This window comes from Zootoca vivipara, chromosome 1 (assembly GCF_963506605.1).
Source record: "Zootoca vivipara chromosome 1, rZooViv1.1, whole genome shotgun sequence".
NCBI classification, from domain to species: Eukaryota; Metazoa; Chordata; class Lepidosauria; order Squamata; family Lacertidae; genus Zootoca; species Zootoca vivipara.
The window spans coordinates 93531860-93555285 of record NC_083276.1 but is presented as its reverse complement, the minus strand read 5'-3'; the positions used below and the strand labels follow the sequence as shown (position 1 = coordinate 93555285).

Here is a 23426-nt window from a genome sequence, read left to right as displayed (position 1 = left end):
TATAAATAGATGATAGGTAGATAGATAGATGATAGGTAGGTAGGTAGGTAGGTAGGTAGATAGAGATAGATAGAGATGATAGATAGATAGATAGATGATAGATAGATAGATAGATAGATAGATAGATAGATAGATAGATAGATAGATAGATAGATGATAGATAGATGCTGCATTTTGCAGCCTTTTGTAATAGCTATAGTGCACAAGAAATCAACAACCATACGTAGCATGGGTTTTTTAAAAATAAAAACAACAACTCCAACAGCCACCTTTAAAGTCCAGGTCTGTTTCCTTATATGTCTGCATATAGGAGGATTTTTCAAATCCTGCATGTAAGGTATTTACTTGGAGAAAATATATAATCAGGAACGAGTTGTTTCTTTGCGAAGAAAGAAAGGTTTATTTTGACATGTCCTCGGGCTCTTAAGGAGCCATCAAGTTTTCAACTTCCTAGGAAATATTTCCTTATCCCTCCCTCTTAAGGAAGCGTATAAATACAGGCTAGAGGTGAAGGTCAACCAGGCAGCTGTTTTCAAAGGCACGGGCAGGGTGGGGCACCTTAAGCAAACACGGGGGTGTCATTAGGGATGGTGACAAAGCGCCGGCCTTCACAACTCGCTCTACCTTCTCGGTTTCTTCCATGTCCCGCTGCAGTAGACCCAGGGACTCTCAAACTCATGCTCCCCAGCTCTCTCACACACGCAAACTTTTATTTCTGTGATTTTGGGGGGTTAAAGGAAATCCTTTCCCCCCTTTTTGCTATCTGTGTTGAGAAACGTTTTGTAGCTTAAAAACAAGAAACTAAAAAGGAGGGGAAGCAATATTTCAGATCACACACACACACGCACCTTTCCCTCACATTGTTTGGCCATCAAAACAGCCGCCGCGCTCAAGATAAACATCGTTAGCAAATCATTGTAATTGGGACGGTGAAATCTGACCTTTGACCGGGGAAGACAGAGCTCACAATAGTGTCTGCTTTGATTCCTGGAAGGAGGGACAAAGGAACAAGCTCCTTGACAGAAGTCATCGGTAGAGGCACCTCCAGAGGAAGGGGGCGGCGGGGACAAATGAGCGCGTGGCCTTCCCGGGGAAGACCAAAGGGCCCGGCCGAGGCCAGTCAGTCCCCGATCTGAATATGTAAAATAGCGGCGGACTGGTCGACCTTGTGCTCCGTGCCACGCAGGAACCTCTTGCCAAGGAAGGACAGAAAGGCCGGAGAGCTGGGAGGGAGGGAAGGAGGGGGCGCTTGGAGTGTTGGAGACTTGGGCGAGGTGGATGCATGAGATGGAGGGAGAGACGAGTGATAGGTGTCTTGAAGGATACGTGCAGAGTACCCAATCTGAAGAATGGCTGGTTCACACGTGTAGGCTCAACCCTAGACGTCCATTAATGTTGTAAACAGGCATGGGGGTGGGACAGATTTGGCTTCGCCTTCTCCCCGCAGTGCTCGTTTGAGAACTTGCCCTCACGCGGGGAAATGTTGAGAAAGATGCTCCTGCAATTGCAATCAGATGCCCACAATCCCACCATATTAATTCGCCATCTTATTTTGCCTAGTGTGCAAAAAAAAAAGGTTCTTAATTTATGTTGCTGCCAAAAGCAATCGGACTCATCAAGTTAGATTGCAATGCTATACTGTGTACCGTTTTAGCAGGAAGTAAAGCCCATTGAATTTGGGGTGCTTCCCCACAGTACAGGGCTGACAGTTTCCCTCTCTCACCTGACGTGAAACGCAAGGTGTCATGGCGCTAGCTGTGACACTGAGAGCGTAGTTGCCCTCCGTTGCCGGGATTGCCTTTTGCCAGCTAGTAAAGAGAGCTACACTCATTCCTGGACCGGGATGGCTTGAGCACAGTTGCCCCTGCTCTGGTGACCCTGGTACAGTTGAATTACTGCAATGTGAGGAAGGCCCAAAGGCCGCAGCCACTACAGAAATCTGAGGCTGGGCTGCTTGTGGGAACAGACTACTTCCAGGAGCTGACACCTTACCTGCGGGGTCTGTACTGGTTCCCAGTCTACTATGGGCCAAATTCAACATTCTTTTACTAACGTATAAAACCCTGTGCAGCAGGAAGCCAGGTTACCTGAGAGACCCCTATAAACCCAGGGGGTCACTACTTTCATCAGGAGAGCTTCTAAAGTCCCTAAAATATCACAACAGCTGGGCTTTCAGGAAGGCTGCCCCTGTTTTGTGGGAAAGCATCCCTGCTGAGCTGCGACAGACACCCACTATTTGTAATTTGTGGGAACCACCGAAAACATTTCTGTTGCCGCCAGCTTTTCCAGCTGAGAGAGAAAGGTGCTTGTTTTTAGGTCTCTGCCTATGATGCCGCTTTTTGTTGTCTTCAGATTTAATTGTGGTCGTTTTCTGTGGTGTTTTTAAACTTCCTTTTAGTTATTTTTACCTTGTGCTTATAAATCGCCCTGAGACTATTATTATTATTATTATACCACCCAGTTGAATATCCTGAAAACTCATTGCCTTTGATTGGTAGATGATGGGACGGGTCAGTTAAAATTCCACGAGCCGCTTTGAGAAGTGATTCTCCTACATGCCTTTTGACTTGAGAAAGAAATAGTGTCAGCTTCCCAGTTCAGACACAAACACACAGTGTAAACGGGTAGTAGAGGATGGGATCAGCGTGCATTGGCGATGTGATATTTTGGGGTCTCTCACTCTCAGCTTGCAACGTCACACACACACACACACACACACACACACACACACACACAACGTTGCTGTTTTGGGGTGAACGGGAATTAATATCTCTTGGAAATGATGAGGTATCGGGAGGGGAGGGAACATCTCTCCGGAAAGCAAAGACGGGACAAGGCGAGCACAGCGCCGGAGGTGGAAACAGCAGGTGGTTGAAGTTCAGTTGGTTTTACGTGGCTCTTGAGATGCTGCTCATCTTCCTGTTTGCTTGTTAGAGCTGGCAATTTGGGGAGGGGGAGGGGTGCATTATTCAAGGTGAAGCATTCCGAAGGTTGCCAAGAGTGAGCCTGGCTCCCTGTGACCCTGAGGGGGAAAGACTGTGGCAAAGAGGGCAGGTGCCTCCCGCTCCTTCCTTCTCCCCCCACCTTCCCTGCAAACAAAGCTAGGAAGATCAGGTCTTGTGGCTGCTCTGCTGTCCCCGCATGAGCCTCTGCGGCTCCCTCCTCCCACCTGCTTGGCTAATGTTAGCAAACGGGACTCCGCCTTCAGCATCAGCAACTGCTTTGCGTCCACTGCTAAAGCGGGGGGGGGGTTAGACTTATTCTGCTATGAGAACTATTTGCCGTGAAACTTGTTAACAACTCTCGGGAATGGATTTCTGCGAGCTACAGGAAACAACCCCGCGCGTGCGTGTGTGTTCACCAGTCTCACACGCAGATGGGTGTGATTGATCGCCCGCAGTTGTCCACGGGAACCGCTGGCGAGGAATCACCACCGGAGAGCCGTGCCTAGCAGACATCCCGGGGCTACTAGGCCATGCTCACTCCGCTTTCTCGCCTCGCCTCGCCGGGTGCGCCCTGATCTTTTATTTCAGGCCTCGCCACTTGAGACAACATTTGCCTTCTTTCTCTAACTTGCCACGCGCAGCGACGGGCCACCTCCGGCCTCCCTATGCCCTCGAAAGCTAGAGAAACTGCTGCACCCTGTCCAAAGCAAAAGGTCAGCCAGGATCACTTCACGTGAGCAACGCTTGGCCTTGCTTCTTACTCCGGTATCTATTGCGTGTCCTGTGTTCTGTTGCCCTCTCATGGACGTGAGCTTGACCAAATAAGGACGCAAAGTGCACTCGCCCCTTTCCGAATGGCTCTTTGGATGCAACAGTCCTCTTTACTGGTCTACATTTTCGTGATTTATGTAGTGTGTGTTAGCCATATTTATTGAGGGAGGACAAACACTGGGCTACCCTCCTCTGATTCCGATCACTCACGCACATGTCCATTAAAACCATTGGGAAGGATTTTAACATTAAAAATAAATTAGGATGCACGTTGCACACTATTTGTATAGAGGTGTGTTCGAACATTCTTTTTAGCATGTCCAAAGACGTGGCATTTCGATTGTCCTGCGGCCACACTCCGCCTCCCTGCAGTTTTGCACAGGCCCGAGTCGAAAATTCCACTGATCATTTCCACTTTGCCAACATTCGGGGGTGGAATGTTGGAACTTTACGAACATTCGAACCCGGCCGGGGACGTGTCCCTTTTCAACTGGGCTTTGATGGTTCCTTCTTTTTCCCCTTCCTCCTCCTCCTCAATGGAAAGAAAGCTCTCCCCTTTGGTATTCAGCTTTCTGGCAAATTCAGAGTGGGCACAGAGTCAAACCTTGTCATGGTGTCTTCTCAAAAACCTGGTGTCGATCAACATGCCGAGAAACAAATGGGCAATAGAAACCTTTGTTACCATGTGTGCAGGCCGCTACAGAAGAAGAGGGGAAGCCCTGAGTGATTAGCACGTTTCAACCGCGATTCACAACAAATGAGTCAACGCATCTCTGCTCCTTGGAGGAGATAGGAGGGCGTGTGCATGGGATGGGTTAAAAAAGAAGAAGATATAAGATAACTTTCATGTGCTGAAAAAATGTAAAGAGTTTAAATTATAAAGTGGGCATTCGCCTGCATACATTCATGTGCGCATATGGTACTTTGGAGAGAAAGATCTATGTTTGTGGATATGAATATATTTCTGTCCCCACTGAAGTCAATAGCAAAATTTTCTCTGATTAGATACATAAGCTTGCTCTGTTTAAAATCAACGGGCATTTTGCTATGACGGCCACCTTACATTTTTATGTATCTGCACGCATTAGGCTTGTGTTGGTAACTGGACCTGGCTTCTGAGTAAATAAAAAGAAAGTGCATTGTCTCCTTCACAGCTTCAGGAAAAAGGCGTGGCAGTCGACAGGAAGAAACTGAGAGCTGGATTTGTAAGGATTATATATATTTTAAAAAAAAAACAAAGTCCCAAAATGGGGAAGGGGTTTTCTCTTCGGCGTTTTAACGACAGCAAGTAGTTATTTTTTCCCTTTCTTCCTCCCAGTTCAGCAAATAAAAGGGAAGGTGTGGCAGGTGGGTGGGGCTTACCTTTCTATAAATATGCCTGAGGCTATGAGAGGAGAGAAATAATTAAAGCGCCTGCATATCTCTCCGTGAGCAATAATAGCACCGCCCCACCTCCTATTTGCAAAAGGCCGTCGGTTTTCGTGTGAGCGGGTAGGGCGGCTATTTAAACCATAGCTGCCAAGTTTTCGCTTTTCTCGCGAGGAAGCCTATTCAGCATAAGGGAAAATCCCTGTAAAAAAGGGATAACTTGGCAGCTATGATTTAAACTGCAAGCAGTACTAAGCAGCAGCTCCGACAGAAATTAATATTTGTTTGTTTGTTTGTTTGTTTACCCGCATCATTTGACTTTAATCGATAATGTTTGAACTCCAGACTCCATTTAACTTTCTCCTTCTGTGAAGCGATTGAGTAGGAATTGATGCTTCAGGTTCAACTGTTTTGTTTTAATTTAATTTTTATTTTAAACCCCTTCATCACAGTTCTAAGGCCATTGCCACTGTAAAAAAGAAAGTCCATCCTTTTGAGGTTGCTCCGAAGAATTACGTATTTCAGAATTACCTTCTGCGTGATTTTGCCCAATATCTCTCTCTCCATGCAGAAACAGCCTGGAAGCTGAAAGCTAAGAGCAGGGCAGCCTCATCCTAGGAGAGTTTAACTGGGAATTTATTTAGTTATGATTTAACAAGATTTATATACCGCCAGGGGTGCCAACTTGAATAAAATATTGTGGGGGCCTAGGTAAGACCGCCTCATATAATTGATCACATGACGCAGTGCGCGCGCACACTATCTGAATGAGAGTGGCAATCAACTTTTCATGGGCCCAGTCCCCTCAAATATTTTATTGTGGGGGCCGAAGCCCCCACTGCCCCTAGGAGTTGGCTCCTATGTGTACCCCTGAAGCAACCACAACAACAAAGATCTAAACGGTTTACATGAATTTAGTCCCAATTTTGAGGTTTACTCCCAAGTAAGTGTGCATAAGATTGCAGACTATCAGTGCCCAGAAAGAGGAAACAGGGCCTAACCGGAAGTGGATGCGTTTAGGACTGCAGCTGTGAGGTGCACCTTAAAAAAACCAAGGCCCAGACCATGATTAGGAAGCTTAGGTGCCAAATCCATAGAGCAGGGTCAGGGGACCTGTGACCCTCCCAGATGTCCTTGGGCTCAAGTGCCGCCTGCCCCAGCCAGCTTCGCCAAACCTCAGGGGTGCTGTATCCTGACCACATTTGGAGGGCGACATGTTCTACGTCCCTTCCACAGAGAAATGGAATTGGGTCGAAACAAACAAAAGGCAAGAAAGTTAAGCATAATGTGTGTTAGACCATTGGCTTTTGTGGGTGTTGTTAGTTTAGTTAGTTAGTTAGTTAGTTTTTTTAAAAAAAAGATGGGGCTAGAAGATCAAACTTTACAGGCAAAGGAGTGGAGTTTCCTACAGGAGGAGGAAGTGGGGGAGTCAAATTTTAGTATTGTTTTTTCTATGAAGTACAGCTCTCACTGCCACCCCGATGTCACCTGAGACCAATTCTAGCCTCTTTTAAGGTTAAGCAGCACAAATAAGCTAGATGGTGGCCTCGTGGTTCCCCTGCTGAGCCGTGAAATCCGCTGCGTGAGTTCACCAATGGCCATCTCTCGGCCTGACCTACCTTATGCGATTGTTGTGAAGGGAACATGGCAGGGCGCGCATGTACGTAAACTCAGTGGAAGGAAAGGTTGGATAAGCTTTGACCAGAATCTAAATCGCCTCATTCAGATGGGGTTTCCCCCCCCCCCGCCACGTTTATGGAAGACCTCAAAACTGAAGACCTCAAAACTCTCATCAGTTTCACGGGCCACGCTGTCCCCAGCCTTCCTGAACCCGTTGCCACCACTACCCTGCTGCTTTGGACTCCCATTTGGCTGATGGGAGTTGTAGTCCAAAGCAACTGAAGGAAGCTATAGCACTACATTGGGGAAGGCTGCTCCACGTCATTCTCTGAGGGTAGAGGATGCCCTGTTTGGAGGGAGAGGGAAAGCGCTGCTGAATCCTTTCGCTCTGAATTCAATGGTCCCGCCCGGGTCCTATGTGCACTTAACTTGGGAGAAGGTCTCTTTGAGCTCAGTGGGGTCCACTCCTGAGTAGACATGCCTAGGATTGCATTGCAAGTATTGTACTTTACTTGGAAATGGAGCAGAAGAGGGACTGGGGGGGGGGACACTTCTTTGGGCCAGTGTGAAACGGCATGCAAAATTAATGGTGAGCAACAGAGGCTGTGTGTTTGTGTGTGTGTCAGTGTGTGTGTCAGTGTGTGTGTGTGTGTGTGTGTGTGTCACAAAATAAAATATTTTTCAGCCACGGCAGACACGCACACGCAAACACACACGTCTCCAGAATTTCAGTCACTGGACTTTATCAATGCATCCAAGACACCCCAGTCTGGACGGGTCGTAGCGGAATATTCGTAGGCTGGGCGCACTTGAATTTGGGCTATAAGTCTTAACACGCTTTGTGCAGAGCTAGTTCCATTGTCCGCAGCAAGACTGTGAGTCAACATGCCAACAGTTCCATTAAACTACAATATTTCCCTTAAAGTTGTTTTTTTGGGGGGGCGGGGTTGGGTTGGGTTAATGCTATCTTAAGGGAATAGATTTCGTTCCAACTCAGTGCCGTGACTTTCCTGCTGTGCCAACGTTGCCATTCAGCAGCAACAACAAACATTTAAATTTTTATCTTTTCCGTGCGTGGCCCGGGACCAAAAGAGCAGCGCAATCCTCTTAAGTTCCTCTGAGCTCAATGGGACTTTCTCCGGGATACATACACGCTTGTAGTAGCACTGCACCTTCAGGCGCCGAGGCCCTTTGATTTCAGGGGGAGAAGTTTAAATAGTTCCTTCTCTCTCCCACTGGAAGGAAGGGCATTTAAGTGCCTTGGTGGAGAAGTGCATTCCCTTCTTTCGGGGTGGGTGGTTTTCTGCGTTAAGTCAGAATTTATTTTTACAAATCCCGGGCATTTCAAGGGGAGAGAAATAGACGCTTGTAAACAAAGGATGGCTTTAATAGCGAAGCATCATGAACTGAATTCCACATTGGTCAGTTTTTAATATATACATGAATAAATGAAGGAGTGGAAGGGAAGCGACATAGGAACATCGACAGCTGCTTTATACTGAGTCAGACCATTGGGGCACCGAACTTACTGGCTGGCAGCTCTCCCCAAGGGTATCAGATGGGAGCCTCTTCCAGCCCAAACTGGTGATACTAACTGGAGAGTAAAACTGGGACCCTCTGCACCAAAATCAGATGTCCTACCCTTGAGCAAAGGCCCTTTACCGAATGCTACGTCCACTATTCCCGCTGTTACCACCACCACAGTACCATTACGGCTAACCATAATCATACCCACCCAGCAGAATTTAAGCAGCCGTCCTAGCCATGTTTTCCTTGAAAGCAAAGCCCACTGAAATCGGGGGGTATACTTTGGAACAAGGCCGCCCAAACTCTCTGAATCATTGGTCTACGTACTGTAGCTCAGTAATTGTACGCACTGCCTGAAAATTTACCCTGGAGTTGCCAGGGAAGGAACTCGGGAACTTTGAGGGCAAAGCATGAGCTCTGTTCCTGAACGTAGTGGGGATGGCTGTGCTTAGGGTGCCCCTTTGCAAACGACTGGGATCCGGGACAAGAAAAGAAAAAGAAAGAAAGAAAGAAAGAAAGAAAGAAAGAAAGAAAGAAAGAAAGAAAGAAAGAAAGAAAGAAAGAAAGAAAGCAAGCGCCCGGCTTTTAGGTCACGCCCAGATGCCCACAAGGTACTTGACAATTTCATGGAAGAGTCACCAGAACACAAAATTAATACTGAGCTCCTACGACCGCGGTATCTCCAATCAAATTAAAAATGGTGTCTGTTCTTAATAATGTTGGCCTGCCAGAGAAGGCGGATTTATCCACCTGCTCGTAACTGTTAGTTCAAGTGGCCGTCCTCATGGGCACGGAGGAACTCTCTTGGAAAGCGAGGCCATTTGCTCCATCTCAGTGTTGGGGGTGGGGGGGAAAGAGGAGTAAAAAAAAAAGCCCTAACATTAAAAGGCCGAATTTACTTAAACATTTTTAAAGGCAATGGCTGCTCGAAGAAGGCCGCGGAGGGAAAGCCACACACACCCCCGCCCCGCCATTCATTATGCCGCGCTGCTAAGCAACCGTCTGCAAAGTACCGATCATTTCCCCTCCCCTCCTCCCCTCTCCCTCTCCTGCCTCTATTGCTCTTCCTGGCGAAAAAGCGCCTCAGTAGAAATTCAATATGATCTTGGATGCGAGGCAGGGAGCTGTCAGACAAATTTCTCTCCAACCCATCCTGGAACTCGAAGGAGCCAGGAAATTTCATGACATTATTAGCTTTCATTCATTTCATATTCACACACACAAACACGCAAATATATCATCTCTGGAACCGAAGCACCTATTTCTAGATCTTTGGTGGTGTTCAGGCTTCCTCCACAAATATTATGGACTAGCTCAGTCTGAGCATTTCCCATTGAAACAAGTTAGCCCGGAAGATAAGAGTCCCTTCTCTTCCCAAGGGACTAAGGCTGAGATTTTGCGTTGTTGTTGGGTGTGGGTTTTTTTTTGGGGGGGGGAGGTCCATTGCACTCAGTAACACTCATTTCTAAGTAAACATGCGCAGAGCCGGGCAGTTAGTAGGACTACAGCTCATTGGATTGGGGCCCTACTATCCCACCCAGGCATCCAATAGCAGAGAAAGAAGTTGGGAGCAAATAAGCAAGGGAAACAAGACGTTGGTTTAAAAAAAATAAAATTCTCCTCAGTTAATAACAATAATCTGGGAGACATATATGCCAGATAGTTTTAGAGATAAATGTATATAAAGAATAAGAAGAACAGGGTATTTTAATATATTAATGTATTAAAGGGGGAGTGGGGTTGGAGAACAGAGAAGAATTACAGAATCGGTATATATCCTGAACACAATCTACACTTTATTTCAGACTACAGATTTCTGAACATAAGAAAAAAATCTTTGGCTTGCAGCAAGGGGTTCAGTCTCGCAGTCTGTGGGTCATAGTGTTATTGTTCTTACTCGGTAGGGTGGGGGTGGGGAGAGAAGAAGAAGGAAGGAAGGAAGGAAGAAAAAGAAAAAGAAACACCACACGCACACGCACGAAATGAAAGAGAGGGAGAAAGGCACACACGAAAACGCGACAGGGAAAAGAAGAAAGGGGGAGCAGGGAAGTCGGGAAGAGCTAGACAAATTCTTCAAAATCAGGAGGCTGAAGGGGGGGGCTGGAGGAGTTGAGAGCTATAATTAAGAAAAAGAAGAGGGGGGGAGAGACCAAAGTGGAGCTGGTGGGCGGGGATGGGGGAGATCAACGGCTGAGCGAATAGAAAAACGCTACACATCATTATCATCGTCATCATCATCATCATAATTTCTTACCTGAAATTAAATATATACAAGATCATACGATGTTTGGCTATATAGATAACTTTTTGTTTGTAAGTGTTCGGGGTTTTTGTTTTGTTTTAAGTCGGAATCCTTATAACTATGAATAGACAATAAATTTGATTCTTTTCTCTCTCTTAAATAGCACCCTTCCAAGTCCCCCACAAATGTGTGTCACTGCAGGAAAGAAGTCCTTTTGTGTTTGTCGTGTGTTTTGTCTTTTCCCAAATTGTCCTCTCGCGCTCTCTCTTTTTAATTGTTCCTCTTGTCTTTTCTTTTCTTTTGCTTTGTATGGTTATTCTTTGTCTTCCCTGGCGATCAGGTTCATAATAATAATAATAATATAATTATAATAATATTAATAATAATAATATTAAGCATCAAAAAACGAAAACAAAATAAACCCAAGGTCTGTGCTCTCTAGGAGGGCTCACTCGCTGTCCTCTTTGTCTTGCACGGTAGTGGTGGAATGATTGTAGAGTCCCTGCGCCATGAGGTGCGCTGTCCTCTTTGTCTTGCACGGTAGTGGTGGAATGATTGTAGAGTCCCTGCGCCATGAGGTGCAGCGCCAGGCCGTTCTTGATGCCCGTGGCCTTCTTGATCTTGGCGCGCTTGTTCTGGAACCAGATCTTGATCTGCGACTCGTTGAGGCTGAGTTCCTGCGCCAAAGTCTGCCGCCTCTGCTCGGTGATGTAGCGGTTCGCCTGGAACTCCGCCTTGAGTCTCTGCAGCTGCTCCGCCGTGAAAGCGGTGCGAGGCCGCTTGTCCTCCTTCTCGTTCTTCTTCTTCTTCAGCTTCCTCGTGCGGGGACCTACAAAAAGGGGGGTGTGAGGGATGGAGGAGGGAGGGAGAGAGAGAGAGAAAACACACACACACACAAAGGGGAAGGAGGAGGGGGTGAGGGGCACGAGAGAGAAAAGGGGACAGCAGTTGCCAGGTCAGAAACGTTCCCAAAGCACACACACATGCAACACACATAAAGGGGAGCCTGCCACAAGGGAACAACGCCGGGCGTTCCGGGAAATGGGGAGACTCTGTTTTGAAGGAAAGGGGGGCGCCTCCTTTCCCCTTTCCAAAAGGGACATCCGGCAACCGTGATGGATGGGGGGCGGTCTGCTTGGATTCCCCCCCAAACCCACATATATCCTACGTCTTTTCCTCCACTGTTTAAAACGTGGGTCCATAATCCATTTCTCCCCCACCCCACATTTTTCAGGACGCCTGTTTCCACTACCACCACCACCCCGGCGCTTTTCAAAACAGTCTAGGGCTCTAGGCGAGACAGGAGACAGGAGTGCAAGACAGGAGTGCCTGGCGTACTATGGTCCATGGGGTCACGAAGAGTCGGACACGACTAAACGACTAAACAACAACAACAAGGGCTCTAGGCCCTTCTTAGTCCCAAGTTCTGTGCGAGTACATAGAAGAACAGCATCGCCCAGAATACTCCAAGGAAGAAAGGCGAGAGGGGCGAGATAGAAGCAAAGAAACAAAGGGAGGGGGGCAGAAAATCCAAAGGGAAACGTTTGTCAAGATAGGTATTGGTCAAGTACGGGGATGCTTCTGCTGACTTTTCCCCGCCTGGGCCCAAGCTCAATTGTTTGATCGCACCAGATCTAAAGCAGTTTTCTATTGATCACCACCTATCTGCCTATCCATCTATCTTTATCTGTTGATAGACAGTTTGAGAAAGAGACTGAGAGGTAGATCAATCAGTTAATTTGGATTTATCAAGTCTGATGCAGCTGGAATCACGCACACATTTCTAATACACAAAATATACGTATGGGAGGGGCGGTGTTTTGGCCCTCTTCCTCTTAAAAGCTCTCATCTCTTAAAGGCAAAGCGTCTTAACTTTACAGCAAACACTTTGAAAGTGGGGGAGAAGTCTGACCAATTAGTTATGAGCTTCAGAAAAAAGTAAAAAGTATCAAAGTTTTTTAAAAACAACAACAAACAAACACACACAGCTTCCTCGGCAGATGGCTGCGTTAGGGAAGCGGGCTCCTCGCTTATGGGCCTTCGCTGCAGTTTATATTTATTTAGAAAAGCTCGGGGTTCCTGGATTTGTTTTGTTTTTTAAAAGCCCACAGATCAAACATACAGCATTTCCGGCGCTGCTAGAGTTAAATGGTACGTGTTAGAGGTAACACCCCAGGAAACCTTTCCCAACGTCATTCATCCTCAACATAAAGGTTTGCTACAAGGACACGTTTGAAATAACGCAACCAGAAAGTTCCCGCTGAACTGTAAGGATAAATAAGCATCGAGGTAAACAGACTTAAAAACTGGACCCAAAACAAACACTGCAAGCGGTGTACGAAGCGGGTTCTGTTGTTGCTCCATGGGGCTGGGCCTAACGGTACCACTAGCAGGCACGGAGAGTAATAGCGCAGGTCTCACCCTGTCTACTCGAGAGCAAGTCATACCGAATTCTATTAAGCCCCATTAAATTCGGCAGGATCAGCTTCGGAGTAGAAGCTGCTCAGACGGCGCTAGAGGTTCTTATGCGCCGGTACAACACCGGATTTTAAATCTGTTTTGATCCGCAGCGGGACCCAGACTTTCCTCCTCCAAATCAACCCAAGGCGTCCCTCGACAAAGCAAGCCTGAGAAGTTGTATGTGTGTGTGTTTAATTTATATTTAATATTTTAATTTTGAAATTCATTATTTTCTTTTTAAAAAACAACACCAGGCAATAAATTTAGGCAAGGCTCTCGGATTATAAATACCTATTTCAATGTGTGCTCAGCTGTAGACTCATAAATCTTTCCCCTCACAGACAGAAAATAAATTTCTTATTTTGGGAAACTAAGCAGCCCCTATTGCAAGTTGGTCCAAAGGCCTTATTGCCGAACGACTAGATACAACTACTACTAATAATAATAATAATAATGGAAAATAAATCGCGCTAGATGCTCATTTTTTGAAGCCTGACGCTACTGCCGCAAATGTATATTCTGCAAACGCAAACACGCAATGCCAGACAAACCCTCATCTCCTACAATGACTGGGAAAACATTTCACTGAAACCGCTGGTCTCCACTCCATCAAAACCCCTCCAGTAAAAGCCGCGGGTAAATATATTTCCAAGTGGAGGGCGTTCCTACACCATAGCTGCCAAGTTATCCCCTTTTTAAAGGGATTTTCCCTTATGCTGAATAGGCTTCCTCGCGAGAAAAGGGAAAACTTGGCAGCTATGTCCTACACTATCTTTCTCTGAGAGATCTGGCCCAGACTGTGTCCTCACGTTCAAAATGCACATCTCTTTAAACTAACGAACACGCGCACAAGGCTGCTTCCTCGAAGTCCGCGCGTTTCCGCTTAGAAGCCCTTCCCAGCAATTTAATATCAACACATCTTGGCCTCGCAGAACTCCAAAACTAGACCCATGGCCTTGGTGGAGCCCTCGGAAATTAAGGCAAGTTGTTCTGCATCCCTCCCGTTTCTAAGCGCTCTCTCTCTCTCTCTCTCAAGGGAAATGGGTGGGAAACTTTTTTAAAAAATTGCAGAAGTGGGGGGGAGAGATCGTTCCCTTAAATAGAATACGAGCACTTTAGGCATTAGCCAAGGACTCCGAAACAGTGTGTCCCGAATAAGTACTGGAATAAATCTAGACATATCCTTAGTTTAAGTCGTTGTCGTTCAGACCGGACATCGTCTTTCCAAAGCCGCCTTGTTTTTGCTTTGTTGAGAAATGTATCAAATACAAATTATTTTAGGGAAGGAATATATTCATACGTGGGTAAGATTCTCCTCTTCAAAGCAATTTATATCGTGAAGGGAATTCAAAAAGAGTACCTTAAAACGCCATTTTTAAAATTACGCAAACACGAAGATTTTTTAAATAGGATACAAAATGGAAATTTAGCCTTCTTCCAAAGATCGCCAACTTTGGGGTCAGTCGCTTGAACGTGAGGAAAACCTTCTGTCAGCAGGCCGCAAAAGTGGTTCTGAGAAGCCTGGCTGCTTTCAAAACCAGGCTTTAAAATATATGGATGAGAGAGAGAGAGAGACGGCTGAATAAACTACGGAAAAGGATTAAACAGAGCTGGCTGAATAAATCTTAAGATATTTCCCCAGTTCTCTCATTTAAGGAAAATAACAACAGCCAGAAGAAATTTCCTAGCGGCGAAAAGCTCTTTTGAGGGCTGAGATTTTTGGCCGGGGGATGGATGATCGCTCCTCGGATCTCTCTGTTTTGTGGGGAGCAGATTCTAAACGAGCCGTTTCCAAGAAGCGGGCAGGTCTCGGGTGGGGGGCGTGAGGAAGCAAGAGGCTGTGGGGTCAACTACCAGTCTCAAGAGATCAACACCCCCTATTTCACATCCAGGGAAAGGTGGGCTAATAGGAGGGCTTCGGAGAGGGCCCACCGGCAAGAGCCGCCGCTGCAGCATCTCTCAAGGAGAGGCCCGTCCTGGCCTCCCCAAGGAGCCGGGGCGCTGTCTTTGCAGGGTGCTGCTGCCGGTGGTGGTGGGGAGCCTTCCTATCAAAACACACTTTGCAAGACAGCGGCCCTGGGAAAGCAGTAATAAAATCATTGCAGTTGGCCGCGGAAGGTAGAGCTGACAGCTCAATCACTCAATCAATCCGTTTAGTCAATCAAAGTGGCTTTTCTGAGTTCCAAGGAGCGGGGATGTGTCAATAGCGGCGTGATCGAGATGGCTGGCGCTGATAGCGGAGGATTGATCAGTCGCCGGCAGAAAGGAGTTCATAAAGAGCCCCGACCCGGGGCTGGTCAGGTTGGGGGGCGAAAGGAGAGAGGGGTGGGTGAAGTGGGGCGAAGAAGGCGACCTGGTAGCGCACCCGGCCGGAGCTCCTTCGCCAACAGCCTCCCACCGCCCAGCTCCGCAGCCTGCCTTTCTCTCTCGGCCCTGGAAGTTGACAGGAGCGCAAAGGCGAGCGGTCGCCCTTTTCGGGCGCTTTCGCGGGCGCTGACCCGCAGCGGCTCCCTCGCTCGACTCCTTCGCCCTTACGGGTTGGAGGGGCTGATTCAGAGAGACAGGACCCCCCCTTTCTCTTCCTCTCCTCTCGTCACTCTTTTTCCCACACCTCCTTTCCCGGAAGAATTTAAACCCTCCCCTGGAAACCGAAGATTCCGCAACCTACGAGCGGGATCGAGGATTCTGGGTTGTTTTTTTAATTGGGGTGGGGGTGTGGGGGGCTAGTAGGGGGAGGACACCTTTATTCTCACTGCAGCATCTGAGGCGGGAGGGAGAACCGGCTGCTGGGAAGCGCGAAATACCGGCCACGGGGTGGAAATTGCTCCCCTCCAACTGGTCTGGAAGACGGGAATGGAAAAATGAAGGCCTAGGGGCCTAGATTCTTGTGCTCCGCTGCCGGGAGGCCTCCGCGGATTTCCCAAGAAAGTCCTTTCCTTTTCTGCTCGCTCTCTCTCTTTCTCTGTCCCTCTCACACACTTCCTCTTTCTTTTTCGGCCCCCGCCAGTGCCAGTTCCTTCAAAAACGCATCCTTCACACTGCAGCACTTGTCTCCTTCACTCCTCAATTGCTCACCAGCGAATGTTTTTGAACGACAACAAAAGCACTGATTGTCTGCAGCTACGTCCCACACCAAAATCACTAATTTTCTCCCAGCATAGATATATCCGAAAAAAAAGTTTTAGAAAGCACACTATGGTTCCCCCCGTTCCTAACTACAGAAAGAAAGAGAGAGGCACCCCACCCACCCTTCAAGGCCTGAAAAGGAGAGAACGAGAGAGCGAGAGGCGGCGGCGGCGTGGGCCCTGCGATCTTTCCAGGTTCTACCTCCACTAGAGACACTTCCACGGACCTCCCAGCCCAGGTTGCTGAAATCCCCCGGGGGCATTTCGGTCGCAGCTCCTCCGCAAGCTGCTTCGGGCCGAGGGGGAAATCACCAAGCAGCCTCTGCCCCCCTCTTTTGCAGCCTAAGACTGCAATCTCCGAAGGGCAAGGCTGGCCGGGGAGGCGCAAAAGACGCTCTTGAACACCAGAAGCCCAGCAAACCTCGGAGTGGGGCACCCTAAGAAAATGCAGGGTTCGGGGGCGGGCGAGGGAGGGGAAACGCCGACTCAGCTCCACAAAACCCCTAAATATTCTCAAGCCGCCACCTCCCATCTGCTTAATCCAGTGCAGTTTGGGATCCCCTAGGCGCGCTCTGCGCCTCAAGTCAGAGTGGCAGGTTTAGGGGCTTGGCTGGTTGGGGTGGCTGGGGTGGGATGGTTAACGCTCCCCGCAGGATTACACTCATATCACAGAGAGATAGATATATAGAAATGGCAGGTGTATATATAAGACAGGGGGAAGGGGGCAACGCTGAAGGCACGGAAGAGGATTCTTACCCGAGGATGGTCTGTCTGAATACCTAGTGCAGTAAACCCAGGCAGGCCAAACCAGCGGCTGTTGAGAATCGCTCTTGGCAACAGCTCCTCCATTATTGGAGCCCATGAGCAGGATGGCGGGGTTGGCGTGCTCCCCATACTTCGCCGGGTTAGTTCCACTCCCTTCCGAGCAGGAGGAGGAGGAGGAAGAGGAAGAGGAGGAGGAGGAGGAGATGGGGGGCTTGGCCGTCCCTAGCGCTGCGGCCGCCGCGGCGGGGCTGGCTTTGGAGGCCGTGGAGGAGCTGTCGGGGCTCCCGTGCGACTCCGCGCTAAGGTTGGGGGGCCTGCCGAGCAGAGGGTTGACATTTTCTCTACCTGAGCTGGCCGCGCGGTCAAGGTCCCTGTCCCGGCCGCCGCCCACGCCGCCGCCGGCGCCTCCTCCTCCTCCTCCGGCCGCAGTCCCGGCCAGCAGCAAGAGCTGCTCTTTCTTGCAGCCAAAGTCCGGCCTCAGGATGTTGTCGATGAAAAAGTTGGTGGTGCGATGCTGTTGCTGTTGCTGTGGAGGCGGCGGCGGCGGCCGCTGCTGCGGAGGCGCCTGATGCTGCTGCTGCTGCGGGAGATGGTGCTGCTGGTGCGGAGGGTGGTGGTGGTGGTGCGGGTGGAGAGGCAGTGACACGAGGCACGGCGCGGCCGGGGACAGGGGAGCGTGGCTGCCGGGAGACAGCGGCACGCTCTCGCCATCGCTGCCGCTGGCGCTGGGGCTGCTGCTGCTGGGGCGGCTGCCGGGAGTCGGAGCAGAGTCTCGCAGACTTTTACTGTCCGTCTGCTCTTCCATAGTCAGCTGCCAGCTCCGCAGATGGGCGTCTTGGCTCGTCTTCCACTTCTTCACTCGAGGTTCCCCCCTCCACCTACCACCACCACGCCTCACTTTTCCGGGCGGTGGCAGGGCAGTTGGGTCCTCGTTGCTGCTGCTGCTGCTGCTGCTGCTGCTGCTGCTGCTGCTGTTACTGTTGTTCTTGGAAAGATGGGGGAAATGCAAAATAAAATCCACTTGTTGGCTCGCAGAGGAATCTAGAGAGAGATATCCACAGGCTCAGACATTTGGAACGATTCGCGCTTTTGGGGCAGTTGTTTTATATTTCCTCTCTCTCTTTCTCTCTCCCCCTCCCTCTCTCTCTCACCCCTCTTCCGAAAGAGAGAGGGGGGTGAGAGAGAGAGAGAGACCAAAACAAAACCAACCCCCCCAAAGCCCCCCTCCCCCCAAGTCTTCTCACAATCTACCCATCTTTCTCCGAGCGCCGCAGCTTTGGGGTTTCCCCAAATGTCAGAGTCCGCTTTGCCCACGGATCAGCCTTGGCAGATGCTTTAATCGCCAGCTCGCACGTGCATCTTTTCCTCCCACCTTTCCTTCCCCCACTTCTCCTTTTTAAAAAAAGGTAAAAAAGAAAGCAAAAATCTCTGACAGCTCCGATCTTGCAACAAACTCTCCTTAAAAAATCTCTCAGCCACACTTTTTTTTCATTCCGACCGGAAGCACGTGAGGATGGCCCGCACGTGGAAAGAGCCAATGAGCAGCCCGGGAATTCTGTGACGCCCCTGACGTCGTCCAATGAGCTGCATTGGAACTTTGCAGTTACATTATCCAAGGGGCTGGCTGATTCAGAGGGAACGAGAGAGAGAGAGAGAGAGAGAGAGAGAGAGAGAGAGAGAGAGAGAGAGAGAGAGAGAGAGAGATTTCCATGGCGCATCCTTTCTAGAGTCTGCTTCTCCTTCCCTTTTCCCTCCTCCCCAGGACTTTTTATTTACTTATGCTTCTCAAAAAGCAAATATCTAAATCCACCCCACAAATAACGTGTTGAAACTCCACAAGATGATTGTGTGTGTATCTTCTGAGATTCGGAAAAGTAATTCGGAATATTTCCTGCGTTTATTATTATTATTATTTCTAAAGAGTAGGATGCTAAACTCTTTATAGAATGGTTTTCTAAATTCGAAACAAAACAAAACACGTTTATGGGGTGGAAGTGTATTCTGAGTATGACTAGTAACACCAACTATGAAATCTCTGTTCCAATCCAAACAGATTTATCAGTACTTTGTGTATGTTTGCGGTGGCAGTTATGGTTTGTGTCCGCTGTTTTTTTGTTATAAACTTTGAAAAAGGACATAGAAGAGCTTTTTCAAAAAGACCATGCAGGGAGATTCTGAAAGACTAAAAGGGCTCGACACTTTCCAGATTCATTTATTTAAATAGGAAAGTGGCTGCGCAATCCTGAGCATAGGTGGATTCAGGAATAGGTCAGTGGAATTTTTTCCTGGTATGTGTGTGCATAGGATTGCAGACTTAAGCACATGCTCCCCTCTCACTTTTTTAGACAACAACAGCACCGAAACCAAACACGATGGTTAAACGCTGACTTTTGGGCAAGCACGCTTGTCAATTCCAGAGAACATTTATCAATATTTCTTTCTTGCAGATAATTCTATCAGCGTGCATATGCCCCCATAATGTCCTCACTCATTAACAGGTGGCATTTAGAAGAACAGGAAAATAGTTGGAGAGCTGAGTGTCGGTTTAAAGAGTAGTGTATTCAATCTTAGCCTAACCTGCTGCTGAACGTGCAGGTACAAAAGCGGCCAATTTATCAGCTGGTTCGTTTACACGATAGTGACGGGCCAATGTTACACACACACGTGATATGAAAGAACATTGAAAAACAAATCATCCTCATAAAAACTAATAGCAATAATCCAAACTGGCTTCCTTTAGTCTATTCGCACCCTGGGATTTTTATTTTTTTGCAGACAAAACAGGATTGGTCTGTTGTTGCTTTTCGTTTGCACCACGTTGCCCTCTAATATAATGTTATCCTTGCTTTAATCATTTTTGCATGGATCATTTATTGTCTGCAACGCATTCTCCTCTCTCTCACGGACACACACTCGCTTCCCCTTCCTGGTCAAAACATAACATTACACTGTTATGAAATATTAAAACTGCGTTTTTAATGGAGAGGAGCTGAGAAGGATTCACTGGGTCCCCGTGGTGGCGATTTATGAGGCCACATGCTTTACCTTTCAGTGACTCCGCATCAATTCCAGGTGTTCATAAACATTCTGAGGCTGCAGGTGGAAAGGCCTGAAAACCTGTTCACAGAATAGAAAGGAGAAAAAAAGATCGGAGTCACGTGACTTGAATGTTATTTTTCTCTCATCCCTCCCCCACCCCTTTAATTCTCCTTTTTTATTTTTGAGATTGATTTGCAATGGACGCATCCCATAATTTCCATTCTCTTTCTCTCTGTGTGTGTGCATGTATACGCACAGAGAAAGAGAATGGAAATTATGGGATGCGTCCATTGCAAATCAATGTGGATATGTGTGCATGTAGGTACACGTACGTTTATTTTAAACAAAAATTAAAAACTCCAAAATCACTGAAACTAGGAGATTCACCAGCCCCCGGAAGGAACTCCAAGAAAGAGTATCTGTTTCTTAAGAATTGGATTAGAGTATTCTACAGCGCAACGACTTTTAATCGCCGTTATTCGAGAAAGACCTGCGAGGAGGCCCATTTTCAAAGCAACTGCAAGCACATGTATATGTACATGTACATGTATATATACATATACAACCTGGCAGAGGAGACTCGACGCAAGCCCACAAAAAACCCCAACATTAAATTAGCCACATCTCGCTATTCCCAAATCTCCTCGGATTTAGCCAACCCCCTCCCCATTTCCCTAAATTTGGGTTTTATTTATATTTTAGTTCGCCAAAGGAGGGGGGAGGACAAAAAATTGAAATCTTTATCCCAAAAGCGAGCGTGGGTACTTAATTAAATTCTAATTAGGACACTATCAATATCCCATTTAGCTGCGTAGCCTTTGTGCGCCTCAGTCCCTTTCAGAGTCGTAAATGGGGGCCCGCCGCCTTATCTCGCCTGCAAAGAGACGCCTTGAGAAGGGCTGCGAAAGATAATTTATAGGTTTTAATTACTCTTCATTCCGCCTGATCAGCTTGGCGTTCATCAGAAGACGGCGAATAAAACCTGGTCAAAAAGCACTGTCACTATTCCCTGGCACGGCGCTTAATCAAAGTAAGCAGGGCCCCTATTACACGCTGCGCGCCTCTCCACGTAATTTCCCAGCTGCTGATAAAGCTGGTTGAATAATGCTGCAGTCCTTCGGAGACACCATTTACAGAAATGACTTTATTGACGGCTTAACGTCGGTAATTCATTTTACCTTTCATGGAGTGGGAGCCCGGATTTGTTACAGTAATGGGATGATAAATGCGCTGGCGGACCCATAGCTTTGATTAGGCACTGGAATACACACACGCACATTCAAACTCGCGCCATCCCGAAATGGGCCAAAACCGGGCAGCTAGAGAACTTGCCAAACCAGCCCCGACCTGCCACTAGGAAGGATGGCTGGCTGGCCGCTAGATGGATGGATGGATGGTAGGAAGGTAGGAAGGTAGGAAGGTAGGTAGGAAGGAAGGAAGGAAGGAAGGAAGGAAGGAAGGAAGGAAGGAAGGAAGGAAGGAAGGAAGGAAGGAAGGAAGGAAGGAGCGAGCCTCCGCTTACCTGCATAGCTCCAGTCCAGGGGTTTGCTGAAACTCCTCCGGTCCTTCCTGGAGGGAGGAGGAGGAGGGTCGTCCTGGAGAATTCAGGGGTTCTCCTTCTTGTGCAGGCATCTGCTGGGTTTGGGGTTTGATAGGTGGCCAAATGAAGGGAGGAGGAGATTCCAAGGAGGGGTGGGGTGCGGGAAACTAACGATTGTAACTTTTTATGGCTGCTCATCTGACACTCTCGAACACAGAGCTGTTGTGAGTTAACGAAGAGAAGCCCACCTACTCCACCCGCCAAGTAGGAAAGGGACAACAACTACCACGGCCACCACAAAAGCCTGCTCCCCCGCTTTGAATTTCGGATGGCTCCTTATTCGTGGCCCCATTCTGTACATTTTTTTTATAATCGCCAAACACAAGAGAAATTGGAGGTGGTGTTGACTGTTATCCTCTCAGTTCCAGAGGCTTGCATGGTATTTTGATTCTTCCTACATTGATCAGTATTAGACCCTTTTTTTGTCCAAAGATAGAAAAAATCAGACTAAATGAACACAGCTCTTTCGATCTATATCTATCTAGCTATCTATGGTGCATTCATTAAAATAAGAATTTCAGTGCGGTGTTCTTCCCCCTTTTGCCCTCTGCTCCCACCCCCACCCCCGCTTTCTTTAAATTAACCACGAGTTCTTCATGGAAAATAAGTCTGCTGCAACCAAAATGAGCCAAAAATAAAAAATAAATTCGAAAACGTGGCACGCTTTGAATTTTTAAGGATTAATAATAATAATAAAAAAGCATCAGGGGAGAGTGGGGATAAAAAAACCAAACAGAGAGGGATGGCTAGAGTTTGTTTTTTCGATGTATATTTTATGTGATTCCTTCGGCCTGCACAGGCTTGCATAGATTTCTAGGGCAAGACAACGCCAGATTGCCAGATTTTAAAAAGATACCCCTTCTCCCCTGCACACGTGTGTGTACCCTGCGCCTCTCGCCAGGCTGGCCTTCGCCGTTTCCGTTTAGGAAGTATATATCGCCGCCTTTAATATACACGCTGATAATCCTATTTCTAGGGCCAGATCAGATCTCATTGGGGCCTTTGGTGAAGGACATAAATGAGTTGTTGCAATACAATAGATTTCATCCTTCCTACAGGGACTGGCTGACCAGAGGTTTTGTTAAAAGTGAATGCGAATAGATTTCTCCTACAAGTGCGGCATTATTATTATGAGCGGGAAGGTCAGGCTATACATTCCGGGTCCCCAAAGCCTATAGACCCGGAGAAATGCAGGGGGATCCCACGTCATTGTACCTGACAATCTTTTCAATAGGCTAATTCAATTAGCGCTCGGGGGATTCAGTCTTCATTGCAAAGGCAAAAGAAAGAGAGGGCGATGGAGGGAGCGGGGGGGGGGGAGACAGCCCTGGCCAGATCAACTTTTCGGGGGACCAACTGTGGGGACCATCGGCGGATTAATTGCAAGACTCGGACCCGCGTGGAATTAAGACTGTTGCAATTCGGATTGTAACATGTACAATCATACATAAAACATACACGGAACTCTCTCTCTCTCTCGTCCCAGTCCTTATCCAGTCTTCCTCGGCACCTATTTTGTTATGAGCAGTTAATTCTCCCGCTTCCGAAGTTATATGTGAGAACAGGCTGGAATAATGATTTGAAACGAATAGTGAATTCAGAACACGTTTTAAGGAAGACCCTCTAAACAAGGCATCTGTGCGTGTGCGCGCGTGCGATCCTCTCTCTCTCTCTCTCTCTCTCACACACACCCCACACAAAAACACACATACAGCCCTCGCCCTCTCATAGGACCGAAGGCGATGAGGGCAAGATTCAGGGAATGATTACTGATTTTCCGCCCAACAACAGAAGGAAGGTGGAGTTTCAATGGAAAGGGAGGCGTGCCTGTATGTTTGCAATTTTTATTTATTTTTAATAAACAATAACATCTTTCCACCGTCTTTTCCCAGTGAAGTGAATTACAGAGCCCCATTTTGTGTGTGTGTGTGTGTGTGTGTGTGTGTGTGTGTGTGTGTTTTAGA

General features: G+C 47.8%; 1 protein-coding gene across 1 annotated transcript; it reads right to left on the bottom strand.

Annotated features, from left to right (window-relative positions):
• Positions 1-10440: 10440 nt before the first annotated feature.
• On the bottom strand, positions 10441-17763 carry EN1 (engrailed homeobox 1). The gene is made up of 4 exons (XM_060272483.1): positions 17470-17763; positions 16815-17388; positions 10926-11302; positions 10441-10485 (listed from the first exon to the last, which is right to left on the bottom strand). The coding sequence occupies exons 1-4, from the start codon at positions 17626-17628 to the stop codon at positions 10441-10443; spliced, it is 1155 nt and encodes a 384-aa protein (XP_060128466.1). The 5' UTR covers positions 17629-17763.
• Positions 17764-23426: the final 5663 nt, after the last annotated feature.

Bases quoted from the DNA above. Each gene is read 5' to 3' on its own strand.
- EN1 (XM_060272483.1), bottom strand. From the start codon at position 17,628: ATGGAAGAGCAGACGGACAGTAAAAGTCTGCGAGACTCTGCTCCGACT. The intron at 11,303-16,814 runs GTAAGAATCCTC...CCCTTTTTGTAG, and splicing joins TTCAGACAGACCATCCTCGG to GTCCCCGCACGAGGAAGCTG. The intron at 10,486-10,925 runs GTGAGCCCTCCT...ATTTAATTTCAG, and splicing joins CAAGACAAAGAGGACAGCGA to GTAAGAAATTATGATGATGA.